The sequence below is a fragment of the Marmota flaviventris genome, chromosome 10, assembly GCF_047511675.1.
Source record: "Marmota flaviventris isolate mMarFla1 chromosome 10, mMarFla1.hap1, whole genome shotgun sequence".
NCBI lineage: Eukaryota > Metazoa > Chordata > Mammalia > Rodentia > Sciuridae > Marmota > Marmota flaviventris.
Window position 1 is genome coordinate 603,792 of NC_092507.1, and position 17,973 is coordinate 621,764.

General features: G+C 63.1%; 2 protein-coding genes across 12 annotated transcripts; both read left to right on the forward strand.

Moving 5' to 3' along the window:
• The first annotated feature begins 55 nt into the window (after positions 1 to 55).
• On the forward strand, positions 56 to 13,751 carry Mib2 (MIB E3 ubiquitin protein ligase 2). 9 transcript variants are annotated; one of them, XM_071617246.1, is made up of 23 exons: positions 57 to 277; positions 633 to 756; positions 1,310 to 1,386; positions 1,913 to 2,000; positions 4,819 to 4,944; positions 7,495 to 7,763; positions 7,840 to 8,011; positions 8,745 to 8,851; positions 8,947 to 9,141; positions 9,261 to 9,403; positions 9,490 to 9,597; positions 10,508 to 10,612; positions 10,682 to 10,844; positions 10,918 to 11,051; positions 11,141 to 11,289; positions 11,379 to 11,535; positions 11,644 to 11,804; positions 11,905 to 12,031; positions 12,118 to 12,351; positions 12,779 to 12,957; positions 13,028 to 13,215; positions 13,298 to 13,363; positions 13,456 to 13,751. In XM_071617246.1, the coding sequence occupies exons 6-23, from the start codon at positions 7,517 to 7,519 to the stop codon at positions 13,692 to 13,694; spliced, it is 2,874 nt and encodes a 957-aa protein (XP_071473347.1). In that variant the 5' UTR covers positions 57 to 277; positions 633 to 756; positions 1,310 to 1,386; positions 1,913 to 2,000; positions 4,819 to 4,944; positions 7,495 to 7,516; the 3' UTR covers positions 13,695 to 13,751. The 9 variants fall into 9 exon arrangements, with proteins under 9 accessions (XP_071473351.1, XP_071473347.1, XP_071473345.1 ...); XM_071617244.1 differs by lacking the exon at positions 4,819 to 4,944; XM_071617250.1 differs by lacking the exons at positions 4,819 to 4,944; positions 9,490 to 9,597 and having other exon boundaries at positions 56 to 277.
• A 1,129-nt stretch (positions 13,752 to 14,880) lies between these two features.
• Positions 14,881 to 17,660, forward strand: Mmp23b (matrix metallopeptidase 23B). 3 transcript variants are annotated; one of them, XM_027947651.2, is made up of 8 exons: positions 14,891 to 15,381; positions 15,722 to 15,861; positions 15,934 to 16,073; positions 16,140 to 16,307; positions 16,681 to 16,845; positions 16,924 to 17,034; positions 17,145 to 17,271; positions 17,437 to 17,660. In XM_027947651.2, the coding sequence occupies exons 1-8, from the start codon at positions 15,169 to 15,171 to the stop codon at positions 17,609 to 17,611; spliced, it is 1,239 nt and encodes a 412-aa protein (XP_027803452.2). In that variant the 5' UTR covers positions 14,891 to 15,168; the 3' UTR covers positions 17,612 to 17,660. The 3 variants fall into 3 exon arrangements, with proteins under 3 accessions (XP_027803451.2, XP_027803450.2, XP_027803452.2); XM_027947650.2 differs by having other exon boundaries at positions 14,881 to 15,381; positions 15,934 to 16,307; positions 16,714 to 16,845; XM_027947649.2 differs by having other exon boundaries at positions 14,886 to 15,381; positions 15,934 to 16,307.
• The last annotated feature ends 313 nt before the right edge of the window (positions 17,661 to 17,973 follow it).

Genomic DNA, 17,973 nt, shown 5'->3' on the forward strand with positions numbered 1-17,973 from the left:
TCACGCGTGGGGCCTCCCGGGAGCCGCCCCGCCCGCAGTCCGGAGCCGCGAACTACAGCTCCCGGCGGGCCTTGCGGCTGCCCGGGACCCGAACCGGGGTCGCGGCCGGCGGCCGGTGGGCTGCGAGGCAGCGGGGCGGCCTGGCCCGGCGCTGCGCAGCAGCCGAGGGGCGGGCGCCGCCGCGCGCGCTGGGACAGCCGGCCAACACTGGCCGTCAGCCTCGCCGCTGCCCCGCTCCCCTGCTCCCCGGGGCCGAGCGGGCGCGCGGAAACTCCGGGCAAGTGGGGGCCCGGGGCGGGTGCCCGGGCGGCCTCACGGAGCCGGGATGGTGGCAGGGAGCGGGCCCGGTGGCCGGGCGGGTGGCCCGGCCGGTGTGGACAGCGTGGGCGGCGGGCCTCGCGTCCCTACCCCAGGGCGGCTGCTCGTGCGAGTGCGCGTCCGCAGTCTGGGCCGGCACGCAGCGCGGGGCGCCGACGTCCGCAGGCTCTGGACGCCCCTGGACGCCCGGCTGCCGCAGCGGGTCCCGGCCGCCGGTCCCCAGTGACCCTTCCGGGTGGGCGGGTGGGCGGCAGCACCGGGTCCGCGGCCGGCCGGCAGGCAGTAACTGCATGTCTCGGCTCGTCTGGCCGCAGGGTTGGATCGTTTGGTGCTGGCGCTGGAGCTCAGCACGGCAGAGGCCAGTCCCAGGTCTCCAGGCATCAGGGTTACAGCCCGAGTCTCAAGGCGGGCGGCGGGGGACAGTGGGCGGCCAGACAGGTGAGCTCTTCACTGGCTGTGGCCTGATAGTTGGGGTTCGGTGCCTTTGCCCTAAATGAGGCCTGATGTCCCCTCAGAGGGGCTGTGTCTGTGTCTTGAGTGTGCTTGTGTGTGGGTGAGGGAGAAATCATTTTGCTTTTCCTTTGGGTTCAGAAATGATGGAGAAAAGCAGAAGTACCAGGTGGGCTCCTGATGGGGCCAGCAGACTTAAGGACAGACCAGCCCAAGTGCAGGAGCCCTGGCCCTTCTGGGAAGGTTCCTGGCTCCCCATTCCACTCTGACCTGTTGCTCCACATGCAACAAGTATCGGTCACTCTCCTGCCAAGGTCAGCCTGGAAGTCAGTGGGATGACCTCTCAGGCTGCAGTATGCCTGAGGGTCTCCATCGAGGTCACCAAGAGTAGTAGTGGTGACATGCCTCACTGTATGTCTTTTCCCCCAGAAGGTCTATTTATTTATTTATTTTTTTAATGGTACTGGGGATTGAACCCAAGGGCACTTAATCACTGAATCACATTCCCAGCCCTTTTATTTTTTTTTTTATTTTGAGACAGGGTTTCACTAAGTTCCTGAGGCTGACCTCCAACTTGTCATCTTCCTACCTCAGTCTCCTGAGCTGCTGGGATTGCAGGTGTGCTCCATGGCACCCAGCCCAGCAGGTGCCTTGGTGTATGCTGGGTCAGGTCTCCTTGCCCCTGTCCCAGGGCTTCACCCCATTTCCTAGGGGCTGGACTCCGCTGGCACCCAGGAGCCTGTGACATACCAGTGTTTGCCAGCAATTGTGCCACACACTTGAGTAGTGTTAGAGGCAAGCAGGGTTAAAGGGAGGGGGCAGTAGGAGGGCAGCCTCGTGTCCTGAATGTTCTCAGTTTCATGTAATGTTCTCCTGAATAAAGGACCCTGCATCTTTACTACACATGACTTAATATCTATGGCTGTATACAACTTTCCAATAAAATACTCACAGACAGTGGACAGCATCCTCCTGAGTTGTCCCAGTACTTTTGTCCTGTAAGGGACAGCCGTTGCTTGTAGAAAGGAGCTCTGATGGTCAGCAGCAGCCCTGAGGCCCACATGCTGAGTGTGTAAGACTGGCTGGCTGCCTGCTGCTTGGTTTGCTGTGTTCTGTGTCAGCAATGGCTGCTAGTTTCCCACAGGAAATCTTGGTGGCTGAGCACATTTGTGACCCAGGAAGTGGCAACTAAGTGCTTGGGATGCTGACTCAAGGCTGCTGTGTGCTGTGAGGTGAGTTCTGATTTTGTTGAAGCACAATTGCCAATTGAGGCTGCCTTCTCTGACTGCCCCATGGTGGACAGCTGAAGCACAGCCTTCCAGGTGTTGGGAGTCAGCCAGAGTATGGCTCTCGGTCCGGATGGATGGCAAAACCTAGGGTTGCTGGCAAAGGGAAGAAGTTGACAACTCTGTGGGCACTTTTCCCACTGAAATGGCTACATGCACTGCCCATCGTAGCATCTAGCACCCTGCAGCATGAGTATTGGCTTTGTGTTCACAAGCAGGAATGGTTGGCAGCTGTTTCTGTGGGTCGACACTAAGACCCCTGTACACCAAGGCTGTGATGGCTGCAGTTCTTGGACCCTGCTGTCAGGGTGGTGCTCCCTGGTGCCCCTCCACAGGCACTGGGTCGAGGCTTGTGCAGGGCTGTGGGCTGTTTCTGGGACACTTTGGCAGGTCTGTGTAGGGTATCTTTCATCTCTGTGGCAGCCTGGGCCCAGAGAGAGCCAGCGGAGGGTGGCAGTGGGAATCTAGCTTATGTGCTCAGGGCTCCCAGGTACTTCCAGGAAGGTGGGAGAAGTGCTCAGAGGATCCCTGCTCTCCAGGAAGGGCTGATGTGCTGCAGTCAGCGGGCTGTGGCAGGGTATTTCCTGGAGGCTGCAGAGTGATGAAGTGCCCTCCGGGCATCCCTGTCCAAGATTGTCTGTCACCAGGACAGGGCCCTCATTCCTGCCCTACATCAGGAATTCCTGTCTTGCAGGTGCCCTGGGAAGGGACTCACTTGAGGCCTGCAGTGTGGTCTGCCTGGGTGCATGGTGCTGCCCAGACGTCTAGGCCCCTTCCCAGACTTGCTGAGTTAGACAGCAGATCCACTCTCTGCTGTTCTTAGGCTGTGCCCAGTGCCACTGGGGGCCAGGTTCTCCCCAACCCAGCCCTGAGTGGTAGCTTGTTCATGGCCCAAGGAGGACGGTGATAGCAGGGAAGCCCAGGGATGAATCCTCTGTCAACAAGCTCCATTCTGAGGTAGACAGGCCACCTGCGAGGCCTCATGTCCCCTCGCTCTCTGTGAACAGTGGAGATGGGCAGGCTCCTCACTGGTGGTCAGGATCCCCATGCTGCCCTAAGAGTAGGGACTTCCCACATAGAGGGGAGGGAAAACCAAGAACCCCTGGGGTTCCCTTCCTTCAGGGTTATTACTGCTTCCCCATTCTTGACCTGTCTCTTCCCCACTCACTGCCCCGTGTACCTGGTGGGACCTTTTGAGATGAAGTAGTGTTTACCTTTTGGGTCACTGTAACCAAAATTCCTGACAAGAACAAGTTAGAGGAGGAAAAGTTTATTTGGGGCTCGTGGTTTCAGAGGTTCTGTCCGTAGATGGCCCACTCCATTGCTCTGGGCTTGAGGTGAGAGAGCACATCATGGGGACAGGCCCGGGTGAGAGGGAGGAAGAGACACCACTGTGGTTCCACATTAACAGGAGTTTTGGGGGGACACTTTATATCAAAACCATAATAAGTAGTGAGCCCTGAGACAAGGCACAGGGGCTCAAAGGCAGGGGGACATGACCAGCAATGACATGCTGGGCCCAGGAACGAAAGTGACAGAGGCCAGGCAGGGGTGAGGGAAAGTTGTCGGGTCTCCCTGAGAGGGTCCTAGGGTGCCAAATCCCTGTGTTTCTGAGTCCCAGAAGCCCTGTCCCTTGTCTGTCCCTGTGGTAACTATGAGAGGGTGGCAAGGGGGCTTTATCAGAAGACCAGCTCAGGCAGAGGCCCTAACCAGGGCTGTGATGCCATGTAGCACGGAGGGTGCTGCCTCTGAAGACCTCTGGCATGGGCTGCTTCAGGGAAGGAGCCCTGGGGGCCACCATGACTGGTGCTTCTCTGTTCTCACCCCTTGGCACCCAGGGGGCAAGCAAGCGTACCAAGCCCTGTGTGCGCTCCTCCAGGTCCTCCCTTCTTGTCCAGGCAGTCCTGGGTGTCAGTGGGTGCTGGTTATTCAACTAAGCCCGTCCCACGTCCTGCCCGGCTGCGGTCCGTCTCTGGTGGGCTCATCTGAGTGATAGTCTTCCAGAATGTGGCAGTTTGCGGGCTAGGGCTGAGGGGAGTTGTTTGGCTGTTCTAAAACTACCAGGTGTGGTGGCAGGCAGATGCTGTCACAGGCTCGACTACCTGGTGGCCTTCCTGCTAGGCAGTTGTCAGCTGAGGTGTGGTCCCAAGTTTCTCCAGACATTGCCAGACACCCTCCACTTTGATCTCCCTGCCTCTGTCCATTCTCCTGAGGGAGAGGTTGGGCACAGGCCTTGTTGGCATTCATGCTTGGGGCACCCCCCCCCCCCCATGTCTTGTAAAAGGCCCAGCAACAAGTGGCCAGTTGGGCGATAGCTGGCAGGCAGACATGGCAGCTGGCCTGGGCAGGCAGGCTCAGGCTGGGAAGCTGGGTTCACAGAGGCCAGCAAGCTGCTTGGCTGTAGAATGACCACAACATCAACTCCCAGTACTTGGGTCTTTTCCTGCTCCAAGTCTTCTCTGTGCTGGGCCAGGTTCTCTGTCACAGGCCCCCTGCTGGTATAGCCTCCTGCTGGGCCTGTGGTTGCCTGTAACAGGGGTATGGGGTGTGGACTGTCTCCTCAGTTTGCCTCCCAGCTGTGATTAGGGTGACGGGTTCCTGGCAGGAGGGAGGGTGTGTGTGTATATCATGGAGGTCAGTGGGCTGGTGGGGGGTCACCGTCTCTACTTCCCCTGCCTCTGCCATGCCTGCAAGGAGGGCCCTGTGCAGAGGAGACTGGGGAAGGGTGGGGATGCCTGCCCTGGCTGAGCCTGTGCTTTCCCAGGATCTCCGTGGACAGAAGCTGAACTCGTTGCCAGGGCCCAGGGAGCAGAAGCCCAGCACAGACTGCCCCTAGCTGGTGACTCTGCAGATCAGGCAGTGGGGAGCCACTTGGTCCTGCTGGAGAAAGGTGTGACGTCCCTCCCAGATAGCTTTCATGGGGACTGGAGTGTTTCCAGCAAAAGGTCAAGGGAGCTGGGCCAGCTAGTGGAACTGGGCCCCAGGGCCAGGTGTAGCTGTGCTGCCTGATGACTTCCAGTGCTGGGATGTGGTGAGCACACAGTGTGTGGGTGAGGCAAGAGTGGCCTAGCCGGCTGGGCCCCTGGGACAGGGGGTCTGCTAGTTGTCCCAGGAGCACAAGCTTCCTGGGCGCCGGAGTTTTACTCGCTGTCATGCAGTCAGTGATTGTGGAGGCCAGCAGGGGCTAGCCAGCCAGGGATATGGCCATGAGTGGGCATGGGGGCAGCCCTTGGAGGCCCTGCCTTTGTGGGCTTGCTGCCTGGGCAAGGGAGTTGAATGGCATTGTGTGGGGCATCCTGGTGGCCCTCAGGGCAGTGAGGAGCTGCTCTGGCTGTACTCGTGGTAGCAGAGATGTGGGTGGCACCGCTGTACAGGCTGCAGAGGTGGCTAGAAAGGCAGAGCTGATTGCCACACCTGACTAGCCTGGTGGCTGCCCACCAGACACCCCCCCCTCCTGGACTCGCAGGTGCCCAAGAGCCTGGGGCTGTCTGGGCCTGAGGCATCACTAGAGCCACTGGTGCTGTGCCTTCTGGCCTTGGGCCTCAGTGCCACACCTTGGCAGGGTCCCAAGATCCCAGAGAGGGGAGGTCCCAGACCAGTGCGGTGCTCTCAGGACGTCTCAGGACGGCTCCTAGTTGTCCCTGGTTCAGGAGAGAGTGAGCTTTAATCCTCCTGTTTCTATGCCAGCCCTGGTGGTCCTGGGTGATGGGCAGCAGGGAGAACTGCCCAACGCTGAGTTGACCAGATGATTCACGTCCCTGAGGATCTGAAGCAGGTACAGACCAAGAGCTGGACACAAGCTTTGGACTGGTGCTGGGATGGCCTGCGGGCTTCCCGCCTCTGCCTCTAGCTGCAGGCAGAGCTGCAGTGGGGGCCTCCTGTGCCCACCTGTGGCTTCCCAGGAGGCAGAGTGTTTCCAGGACTGGCTGGCCCAGCAGACTGAGTGTCAGGCTGGGGCAGGAACAGGGACCTGAAGCAGGGCCCAGTTGGAGGGTGATGTGTTCATCTCTCCCCTCGTCACTCTCGGGCCTAGGCTGCCTCTGTTCTGTGGCTGGGCAAGGCCCTCAGGCCCCATCTGGAGCTGGAGGGACATTGGCTGATCGACGGCATCCCCTGCAGCTTCAGCCGCACCAGCCAGCCAGGGCAACCCCCAGCCGCGGTTGGAAGCTGAGCAGGAGTGCTGTCCCCTACTCTGGGGGGAGCTCCTTCGCAAGCCAGGGGCCGGACACTTAAATGAGAGCGTACATGTGACTCCTGCGTGGTCCCTGTGTCCCTGTCCCCCCCACCCCCTTCACGTCCTGTCTTTTAGCTGCATTTGTATTAACAAGTCTTCCTTCAAGATTAGCTCAATACAGAATTCTCAGGCCGTAGGTCTGAAGGAACGCCTGGGACCAGCCTCGTGGTTGGCTTCCTAAGGCTGTGACTTGGCTTGTTGCTTTTGCAAACTTGCTATACGTGTAGTGCCTGTAGCGGCCTCTCTCACACTAGGCTCTTGTCCTCCAAGCTGTTTGTGAACTTTGCATTGCTATCATTCATGGTGAGGTGGGTTCGTGCTCCCTTGGGGACTAAAACCTCGCTGTAGGTCCCAGTACTCCCTGAAGGACCCCGGCAGGTGCTTCTGTAAGTGTGCCACCTTAGACCAGGCCAGACTTCTCCAGAGTAGGTCCTAATAGGGCCATGTGCCCTCACTGTGCTGTCCCCGACTTGCGGGGGCCCAGGGCTGTGCCCTTCCTGTGAACGTCCTGGTGGTGCTGTGTGGGCTGGTGTCTGGTGAGCCTGCGTCCTGCCCAACTTGCTGCTTGTCTGACTTTCTCGTGGGGCTGTGGGGGTTCTTTCCCTGTTCTGGATGCAAGTCATGGGGGCCGTGCTCTGCGCAGCTCACCTCGGGCCCTGCTGCCTGTGCAGTTGCCAGATGGGGTCCTGTTGAACAGCAGCCCTCCACTCAGTACCTGTCTAACTAGGCTACACAAAGAAATAGTCTGTTTTCTCCCAAAGGCTGAGTTGTTTTACCTTATCAATCAACTAGCTGGGGTGTGGCTCAGGCAGAAGCCGGCCTAGCATGAGCGAGGCCCTGGGTTCCATCCCCAGCACCTAGGAACCACCAGCAACCAGCCAAAATCCTAAATAAACCAACCGACTGAAACCAGGTTACTAGCATGTGCCGCACCCTGCTCAGTCTGATTGCTGTCCCTCTTCCAGGCCAGGTTCCCTGTCCACCTTGTCTCCTGGCCTCCCCTGGTGCTGACCTGTGTACCTGTGCTCCCACCTCCCCTGGACCCAGGCCATTTGTTCCTACTCCCTGCCCCTCTGCCTCCCCCTTTTGTGTTGGTGCTTTCTGCTCCTGGCCTGCCCTCTCTCCCAGGTGGCCCTTTAGACAGGTGTCTGTGGGTAGGCTGGGCCTGGCCTCCTGACATGGCCTGAGGGTGCTCTCTGCTTACAGGTCCTGAACAGCCCCTTGCACCATGGACCCTGACCCCCAGGCAGGTGTGCAGGTGGGCATGCGAGTGGTGCGTGGCGTGGACTGGAAGTGGGGCCAGCAGGATGGCGGCGAGGGCGGCGTGGGCACCGTGGTGGAGCTCGGGCGCCATGGCAGCCCCTCCACCCCAGACCGCACAGTTGTCGTGCAGTGGGACCAGGGCACTCGCACCAACTACCGCGCCGGCTACCAGGGTGCCCACGACCTGCTGCTCTATGACAATGCGCAGATTGGTGCGTGGCAGCACGGGTGGTGGGAGGGCCAGTGTGCCCTGGTGGGTCACTGCCGCTGACCCTACCCTGCCCCCAGGCGTCCGCCACCCCAACATCATCTGCGACTGCTGTAAGAAGCATGGGCTGCGGGGCATGCGCTGGAAGTGCCGCATTTGCTTCGACTACGACCTCTGCACCCAGTGCTACATGCACAACAAGCACGACCTCACCCACGCCTTTGAGCGCTACGAGACAGCCCACTCACGCCCGTGAGTCCCCCCCGCCAGCCTCAGGGAAGCACAGGCCCTCCTCAGCCACGTGGAGGTGTGTGGATGGCTTCTCTGTGCTGGCACCCCTTGGTGCAGCTGCAGCCTGCGTCACTGAGTGCGGCCTGTGTGTGGCCATGCCAGCAGCAGTGGCATTGAAGCAGCGAGCATTCCCGTGGAGGTGCCAGGCCTGGCATCGTGGCCTCTGGCAGGGCAGCCCACTCTGGACCCAGCCCTGTGGCACAGCATGGGTGCTGGCTGTCCAGAGTGCTGTGCTGTAGTCAGAGGGTCTGTGCTGAGAGGGCGCTCCGCTGTGCTGGAGCAGGCACCCAGAGGCACCACCCCTGTTCCCTGATGCCAGCTGTCTCCTGGAGCCTCCCCCTGTGTGTTCCAGGGCCCAGTGGCTGTGTGCTGCTGGCCAGGCCAGGCCCCACCCACTGGGAGGGCAGGCTTATCCAGACTACACAGGAGGCTGTGCCCTGAGGGTCAGCCTGAGTCCCCTCCCAGCCAAGGGCATCTGATAGCTCCCACAGAGCCTTCCCCCTGAGTGTGGAAGGCACTGCCCTTCTGGGAAGGGCATTCATGGGCAGGAACTGGGTGCCAGGACACCCATCTGGTAGATCCCACCTGGTGTGGGAAGGAGCCTGGGGGTGGAGGAGCTAGTCTGGGCAGGGCAGGGCAGGGGCCTGACCGTAATACCTCTCTCCTGCATGGCTCAGGACTCACTCTCTTGCAGTGTTACCCTGAGTCCCCGCCAGGGTCTCCTTAGGATCCCACTAAGGGGCATCTTCCAGGGTGCAAAGGTGGTGCGAGGCCCCGACTGGGAGTGGGGCTCACAGGATGGTGAGTGGTGGCCGGAGGGAGAGATGGGAGGTGAGGCAGTTGGCTATGGCTCAGCCTTGAGGCTCAGCTTTGGGGTGGGGACACTGTCTCCCCAGGAGGGGAAGGCAAGCCAGGTCGTGTGGTGGACATCCGTGGCTGGGATGTGGAGACAGGCCGGAGTGTGGCCAGTGTGACATGGGCAGATGGGACGACCAATGTGTACCGCGTGGGCCACAAGGGCAAGGTGGACCTCAAGTGTATAGGCGAGGCAGCTGGCGGCTTCTACTACAAGGAGCACCTCCCCAGGCTGGGTATGGGACTGGCCCCACCAACACTGGCTGCCCTCCTGCCCTGGTTGGGCAGGGGCTAGCCTGTGATGTCCTGGGTGGGGGTGCTGCCTGAGGCCTGGCCTGCCAACCCCCCCCCCCAGGCAAGCCAGCAGAGCTGCAACGCAGGGTGAGTGCCGACGGCCAGCCCTTCCAGCGTGGGGACAAGGTCAAGTGTCTGTTGGACATAGACGTCCTGAGGGACATGGAGGAAGGCCATGGCGGCTGGAACCCCAGGATGGCAGAGGTGAGCTGCCTCCCCACTGAGCCCTGTGTGCCCTCCCCTCCCAAGCCCTCTGGACCCCCAGCCATAGTCTCTGCGACCTGCCACAGTTTATCGGACAGACGGGCACCGTGCACCGCATCACCGACCGTGGGGACGTGCGTGTGCAGTTCAACCACGAGACCCGCTGGACGTTCCACCCCGGGGCTCTCACCAAGGTGCCTAGGGGCTAGGCTGAGCCTCATCCATTCACTTCTGTAACCCTTCCATGTACTTAGGCAGCCCTGGGAGTGGGCAGGCAGGATTATGGCCCTGGTGCCCCCATGAGTCCCCAGATCTGAAAGAAGGGGCAGCCTGGTGGGTGAAGGTGGGGCCGAGGAAAAGGGGATCCAGGCATGAAGAGACCCAGAGGAGGGCCAGGCACCCTGAGGCTGCAGCAGGCAGGCCAGGGTCTGTCTGTCCTGAGGATGGAAGAAAGGTGGACACCATAGTAGGCTGGAAGTGGGGTACTGGGCTTGGTTTCTAAGATGCTACCTGTGAGTGGGAGGTGGATGCTGGGCCCAGGTTGGTGGGCACTAGCAGCGTGGACAAGGTGGACACAGTGAGCTGCCTGGAAAGCAGGACTTGGGGGATGGAGGACAGAGGGAGCAGGTGTTGGGGCGGGCATTCAGAGCATTCAGCTCTGAACTTGGAGAGCTTTGAGGGGGCACTGCAGAGCAGCGCAAGCCCCTGTGCTCCTCGCAGGGGAGGGGGAGGGGCGCCACCCTTGGCTCCGCCCCTACGTCCGGGGCCCCGCCCCACGCCGCTGCCAAGCTGCCGGCAGTCGGGTCGATGTACCGGCCGCGTGGGGCTTCACACCTCCCCAGAGCCGGCTTTTGTCTGATCGGGATGCCGCTGCCCAGCTGCTTCCCCAGCTGTCGCCCCCGATCCTCTGGGGCTGGGCCACCTGGGGCTGCTTTGGTCACCTATGGTCCTTGTCCAACCAGACCCTTAGGCTGTGCTTGGCGCAGGAACTGGGGTCAGGTTCATGCCTGCCTGACCTGTGGAGCTTGTTGGGGGTACCCTCCCCCACCATGGGCGGCCACATGTGGCCGGGGGGAGTCCCTTACGTGCTTCTCTGTCACCCAGCACAACTCCTTCTGGGTGGGCGATGTGGTTCGTGTCATCGATGACCTGGACACTGTGAAGCGACTGCAGGCTGGGCATGGCGAGTGGACAGATGACATGGCCCCTGTGAGTCCCCTTGCCCGTGTTGTGACCTCCCCTGCTAAGACTTCCTGTGACCCTACATTTCTCCCTCAGGCCCTGGGCCGCATTGGGAAAGTGGTAAAGGTATTTGGAGATGGGAACCTGCGTGTGGCAGTCGGTGGGCAGCGGTGGACCTTCAGTCCTTCCTGCCTGGTGGCTTACCGACCAGAGGAGGACACCAATCTGGACGTGGCTGAGCGTGCCCGGGAGAACAAAAGTGTGCACCAGCCCTGGCAGCCTGGGGGAGGCAGGGTGGCCCTTGGCCATCACTTACCCAGTTTTGCCCCCAGGTTCACTGAGTGTGGCCCTGGACAAGCTGCGGGCTCAGAAGAGTGATCCAGAGCACCCAGGGAGGCTGGTGGTGGAGGCAGCGCTGGGCAATGTGGCCCGGGCTCTTGACCTGCTGCGGAGGCACCCAGAACAGGCAGGCCCCTTCCCTGACCTCCTCCCAGTGGCCAGCAGGAAGGCCAGAAGGTGGCAGGTCCTGAACTCACTTGCTCGCTCTCCTGACAGGTGGACACCAAGAACCAGGGCAGGACTGCCCTGCAGGTGGCTTCGTACCTGGGCCAGGTGGAGCTCGTGCGACTGCTGCTGCAGGCAAGGGCAGGCGTGGACCTGCTGGATGATGAGGGCCACACTGCACTGCACTATGCAGCCCTGGGGTGAGGCTGGGTAGGCTGCTGGGGTCCAGAGGGGCCGCGCCTGTGGGTCCAGCCAGCACAGTGCTCCCTCCTACTCCCTCTCCCACCAGGAACCAGCCTGAGGCTGCCCGGATGCTCCTGAGTGCAGGGTGTGGGGCAGATGCCCTCAATGGTGCCCGGAGCACAGCGCTGCACTTGGCTGTGCAGAGGGGCTTCCTGGAGGTGGTGAGGATCCTATGTGAGCGCGGCTGTGATGTCAACCTTCCTGTGAGTGTTGGTCCCCAGGTGCCCTTGACCCTAACCAACCCTGGATTAAGGAGGCAGCTTGACTCCAGGGACAGTCACCTCTCAGTGACCACTGGCCCCTACTGGCAGGATGCCCATGCCAATACGCCTCTGCACTCTGCCATCTCCGCGGGGGCCGGCGCCAATGGCATCGTGGAGGTCCTCACCGAGGTTCCGGGCATCAACGTTGCTGCTGCTGACAGCCAGGGCTTCACACTCTTGCACCATGCGTCCCTCAAGGGCCACGCGCTGTGAGTGTGGGGTGGGCACCAGTGGCTGCCAGGCTTTGCCCTGCCACCTGGCCACCCCGGGAACAGCCCAAGGCTGGGGATGATCTCCCTGCTCTCACAGAGCCGTCAGGAGGATTCTGGCACGGGCCCGGCAATTGGTGGACGCCAAGAAGGAGGACGGCTTTACCGCGCTGCATCTGGCTGCCCTCAACAACCACCGTGAGGTGGCTCAGATCCTCATCCAAGAAGTGCGTGCAGGGTCCCCCCACACACACACACTGGAAGGCAGGGGCCCAAGGGGGTCTCTGGGCTGAGTTTGCCCCCCACTCCCCAGGGCCGCTGTGATGTGAACGTGCGCAACCGGAAGCTCCAGTCCCCATTGCACCTGGCCGTGCAGCAGGCCCATGTGGGGCTGGTGCCCCTGCTGGTGGATGCTGGTTGCAGTGTTGACACCGAGGATGAGGAGGGGGACACGGCCCTGCATGTGGCGCTGCAGCGCCATCAGCTGCTCCCCCTGGTGGCTGACAGGGCTGGGGGGGACCCAGGGCCCTTGCAGCTGCTGTCCAGGGTGAGGAAGTGAGGAGTGGGTGCTGGAGAGGTGGGCCCACCTTCTATCTCTGGTGACGGGCCAGGGAGTCAGGCTCTGGGGAAGGGGGCAACTTGGGGTGGGGGCATGATTTAGAGAAGCCATTCTGTGCAACCCTTGTGGGGATTCTGCACTGCTGGCCATCATGGGGAGGGGATGGTGTGGTAGCCCGGGTGGCATCTTAGAACTTATTCTTTAGGTTGCCTAGCAAGGGCACCTCTCTTGCCTGCCCTCTACACTGTTCCTGGAGCTGACAGCTTCATGCAGGAAGGGGGTACCCTTGGCTTCCCCCCCCCCCCGAGGATAGGGGTGCCCCTTGCACAGGCTGCTGGGGCTGCCTGGCGCCCCAGAGGCTTCCCTCAGGCCTGCGCCAGCGCCCATCCTCAACAACATCTGTCCTGCTGCCCAGCTACAGGCCTCAGGCCTCCCAGGCAGCTCGGAGCTGACGGTGGGTGCTGCGGTGGCATGCTTTCTGGCACTGGAGGGTGCTGATGTGACCTATTCCAACCATCGTGGCCGAAGCCCTCTGGACCTGGCCACAGAGAGCCGTGTGCTCAAAGCTCTGCAGGGCTGCGCCCAGCGCTTCCGGTAGGCCGCACCACCAGGGGGGAGCCCTCCACAGCCAGGGGCCTTTTCAAGCCCCCTCCTCCAACTGCAGGGAGCGACAGGCAGGCGGCGGCGGGAGCGCGGTCCCGGGCCCCAGGCACGTGCTCAGCACTCCCAACACGGTGACGAACCTGCACGTGGCTGCCACTGCGGGGCCCGAGGCTGCTGAGTGCCTGGTGTGCTCGGAGCTGGCGCTGCTAGTTCTGTTCTCGCCGTGCCAGCACCGCACTGTGTGCGAAGGTGAGTGGGGGCCGCCGAGGGCCGGGGCGTCTCGGGCCGCCCCGCCCCGCCCCGCCCCTCCCAACCGCGCTGCTCTCTGCAGAGTGCGCGCGCCGGATGAAGAAGTGCATCAGGTGCCAGGTGGTCATCAACAAGAAGCTGCGTCCAGGTAGGCGGGTGGGGCCCTGCCGCGCGCGCGCACGCCCACCCACCCGGATTTACCCGCCTGCGGCTGACTCCTCCCCACCCGGTCCCCCGCAGACGGCTCCGAGGTGGCAAGTGCTACCCCGGCGCCTGGTCCGCCGCGGCAGCTGGTGGAGGAGCTTCAGAGTCGCTACCGGCAGATGGAGGAGCGCATCACCTGCCCGATCTGCATCGACAGCCACATCCGCCTTGTGTTCCAGTGTGGCCATGGCGCGTGCGCACCCTGCGGCGCCGCGCTCAGCGCCTGTCCCATCTGCCGCCAGCCCATCCGCGACCGCATCCAGATCTTCGTGTGAACCGCGGCCCTCTGGAGCTGCCTCGCATCCCTGTGTTTTATAAAAAGATTCTCGGACTTTGCCGCCTGCTGCCTGCCTGCCTGGGGGCACTGGGCGGGCCGTGGGGTCCTGAGCGGCACGGGCGGGTGAGCCTGGGGTGGCCCTCGCCGCCCTGCTGCTGCTCCTGGGTCGACTCTGCCCCGGGGCGGAAACACCACCGGCGCGGCACGACACTGACCCAGGCCCCGCGCTGGCCTTCTGCCAAACGGGGTGGCCCTTCCTCCCCTGGAAGGCCAAGGCCCACCTCGACCCCCCGCCCCGCCAGGAGCTTTTGGTGTCCCGGGCCTCCTGGGTGGGTGCCGAGTCTCGGGCCGGGCTCTCGTTGGTGGTCTCGGGAAGTGGAGCAGGGGCGAAGGGAACACGGTCCTGTGGAAGAGGCAGGGCGCCTGCCGAGGGAGGCCGGTTTGTTGGAGCAGATATGTAGCCACGAAGAGGGGAGTCCTGCATGCAGCGCTTTCCAAGAACCACCCGCACTGCTCAGCCCGGCCGCCCGCCAGCTGTTTGGCGCTGTCCCCGCTGGCCAGAACGCCGCTGTCACCCTGGGCCCGAAGCCGGCATGGAGGATGGGGAGGGACAGGACGTTGACCATATCTGGCCCGGAGCAGACAGCTCCTCGACCTCACCCCCAACTCCCAGCCCCTTACCCCCAGCTGCCCCGGCGTCCCCCAGGATCCCGCCTTCCCGCCAGCATTGCCTTCGGCCGCCCCGTCGAGCCTTCCAGGCTGAGCACCGCTCCCCACCCCCAGCCAGGGCCGTTCCAGACCTCCACGCCCGGCGTCTGGCCTGGCTTCCCGGCTTCCCGGCTCCAAGAACCCCCTCCCCGCGGCCTGGCGGGGGATTCCCGGCCCTGCACCCTCCCCACCTCCAGCCAGCCTCCTCGGGGGTCCCTCCCGGCCCAAGGCCCGCCCCTCCGCCAGCCCCTTCCCGGGTTTTCGCGGGACCCTCGAAGCTCCCTACGCCTTGCCCTCTGCGGGCCCTCGCCGCCTGCCCCTTCAGCCGCCCGATACTCACTGCCACGTCCCCTTGCTCTGCGTCCCCTCCCCTCTCGCGGGGACGCTTTTTGAGCTGGCTACAGGGTCACGATGCGCTTCGCTCCCGGGTCTCACTGGGGGTTCACGGGGTTGGGGTGGAACTCCACTTGGGGGAAAAGCCAACCCGTCATGAAGTCTCACCGGCATGGGGCCCCCGACTGACGCCACTTTAAGCGCGAGCCCAGGGGCCTATCCCACTCCAAGCGACCCCACCCAGCAGGCCGTGTCTGGGCCACCGCCACCGGCCACAGGTCCTGAGTCCCGGAAGCCCCCGGGGGCGCCCGTTGCCGCTCCCCGACAGGCCAGCTGGTTCCCCTCATGGGCGCCGCGCCCCCCCACCCCCCCACTGGGCTGTAACCCGAGCCGCCCGCCGTCGCCTCCCCTCCCCGCTCCTCGGCGGCTCCATGGCCCAGGTCCCCGCGCCGCGCTGCCCCAGCGGCCCCGAGCCCGACAGCGAGTCTGCCATGGGCCGCGGGGCCTGCGTCCCCCCGAAGGTGTCAGGGGCCGTCCAGGACCGCCGGCTCGGGGCCGTGCTGGGCGGGCTGTGCCTGCTCCCCGCGCTCCTGCTGCTGGCCCGGCTGGGGGCCCCTGCGGCGCAGGCCTGGAGCGCAGCGCAGGTGAGCTGGGTGGAAGGCAGGTGCGCGAGTCGGTCCGGTCTGCGGCCCGGCGGTGCCCCCTGGGGTGGGGGTCTGTGGATGCGGATGTGAGTCCCTAGGTCTGAGCGTGACCGGAGGTGGGAGGCTGCATCTGTCTCCGGCTCCGCCCACTCCCACCGGCTCTCAGTAACCTTTTTCTCTCGCTCAGGCAGAAAACTTAAAATGGGGGGGGGGGCTGTCCAAACCCTCCATCACCCCATTGCTCTTCCACCCCCCCTTTCCACAGTCCCTTTTCCGTACCAACTCTGGGGTGTGGGGACTGTCCCTACGACTTCCCCATGCCCACTTTCTTCCCGTGAAGAGAGAGGCCTATACGCTGGATGCACCAGGGGTCCCTACAGCCCAGGTCCCCAGCCCATCTTCCCCGCTCGTGCCCCGAAAACGCCGCTACACGTTGACCCCGGCCAGGCTGCGCTGGGACCACTTCAACCTCACCTACAGGTGCGACCTGGCCCTAGGGTGGGGGCTCGGCCACAGCCTAGCCCCTGTCCCTGACCTTGACCCTCACCCCAGGATCCTCTCCTTCCCTCGGAATCTGCTGAGCCCCCGTGAGACTCGCCGGGGCCTGGCTGCTGCTTTCCGGATGTGGAGCGACGTTTCCCCCTTCAGTTTCCGTGAGGTGGCCCCTGAGCAGCCCAGCGACCTGCGGATAGGTGGGCGCTGTGCCCCTGCCCCTGCCCAGCCCAGTGGGCTCTATCTCAGCCCTCCCCTCTCCACAGGCTTCTACGCAGCCAACCACACGGACTGCCTGGTCTCTGCTCTGCACCACTGCTTTGACGGTCCCACGGGCGAGCTGGCCCACGCCTTCTTCCCACCGCACGGTGGCATCCACTTTGACGACAGCGAGCACTGGGTCCTGGGCCCCACACGCTACAGCTGGAAGAAAGGTGCCCCGCCTCCCATGGGTGCACTGTCCGCACCAGGGTGGCTGTGTGGAGAGGGCTTGGGGGCAGAGCAGGGGTTCCTGGGGTGTGGAGGGTCCTGTTCTTTGGGGTTAAGCAGGCAAGGGAAGGGAGGTTGTGGGGCTGCTGCTGGTTCCGGCAGCCCTGAGACTGCCTCCCCCATGCTGCTGGAGGGGAGCTGGGGCTGCATTCCTGGGGACCGAGCTCACCGCCCAGGCAGAACATTCTTATCTTTCCTTGGCTGTGGCCAAGGGTGGCTCCACACCACACTCCAGCAGATGTGCTGGGCCTAGGGGTCAGGCCTGAGGGCTGCAGGGCCAGGCTGGGGCTCCAGGGAGCTAACTCACAGGGTCAGCAGGTGTGTGGCTCACAGACCTGGTGCACGTGGCAGCCCACGAGATCGGCCATGCACTGGGCCTGATGCACTCCCAGCACAGCCGGGCACTCATGCATCTCAACGCCACGCTGCGTGGCTGGAAGGCACTGTCTCAGGACGAGCTGTGGGGGCTGCACCGGCTCTACGGTGAGTGTCTTGGAGAAGGTGGTGTGGAGGGGTGGGCAGGCTTGAGGTGGGCCCTGAACCAGGCTGCCCTTCCCTCAGGCTGCCTGGACCGGCTGTTTGTGTGTGCGTCCTGGGCACGGAAGGGCTTTTGTGACACCCGCAGGAGGCTCATGAAGAGGCTGTGCCCCAGCAGCTGCGACTTCTGCTATGGTGACGGCTGGGGCAGGGGCTGGGGCAGGGTCACATGCCTGGGTCTTCCAGTTGTGGCCCCAGTCTGGGGAGGGGCACACTGATGTGACACCTTCCCCTGCCATGTGCAGAGTTTCCCTTCCCCACGGTGGCCACCACCCCATCACCCCCCAGGACCAAAACCAGGCTGGTGCCAGAGGGCAGAAATGTGACCTTCCGATGTGGTCAGAAGATCCTCCACAAGAAAGGCAAAGTGTAGTAAGTGACCACTGCTAGCCAGGCCCATCCTGGGGGGAATCTGTCTAGGGTCCAAGTTGTAGGGGGTGGAGCTGCCCAGGGTCCTACAGGATGAGGGGGGATGTCCTGGGGGCTCAGGCTGCCTTCAGGGGCACAGGGCAGGTATGCAGGACCCTCCTCCCACAGCTGGTACAAGGACCAGGAGCCCCTCGAATTCTCCTACCCTGGTTACCTGGCCCTGGGTGAGGCTCGCCTGAGCATCATCGCCAACGCTGTCAACGAGGGCACGTACACGTGTGTGGTCCGCCGGCACCAGCACGTGCTCACCACCTACTCCTGGCGTGTCCGAGTGAGGAGCTAAGCTCGTCTCCTGGGCCACAGAGGCCTGACAGATAAAGCTCTGTGTTTGATGTGTCTGTGCCATTTCTTGGGTGGGTGGCCCTCATCTGGCCTATCACTGGGATGTGGGGATTCTGAGGGGCACAGACTCTAAGAATAAGGATATGACCTTCAAGATGAGAACAGCCTTGCCAAGACAGCCTCAGGAACACAGCGGGGCAAACTAAGGCCCAAGTGCCCACAATATCACCTGGGGTGGGTGCTGAGGACCAGTTTTGAGGGTGGTACAAGCCCAAGGCAAGTGGTGGGCACCTGCTGCTGCACAAGGCTAACACTCCTTGATTAGATCAGGAGCAGGACACCAACCCAACGGGAAGGACCAGC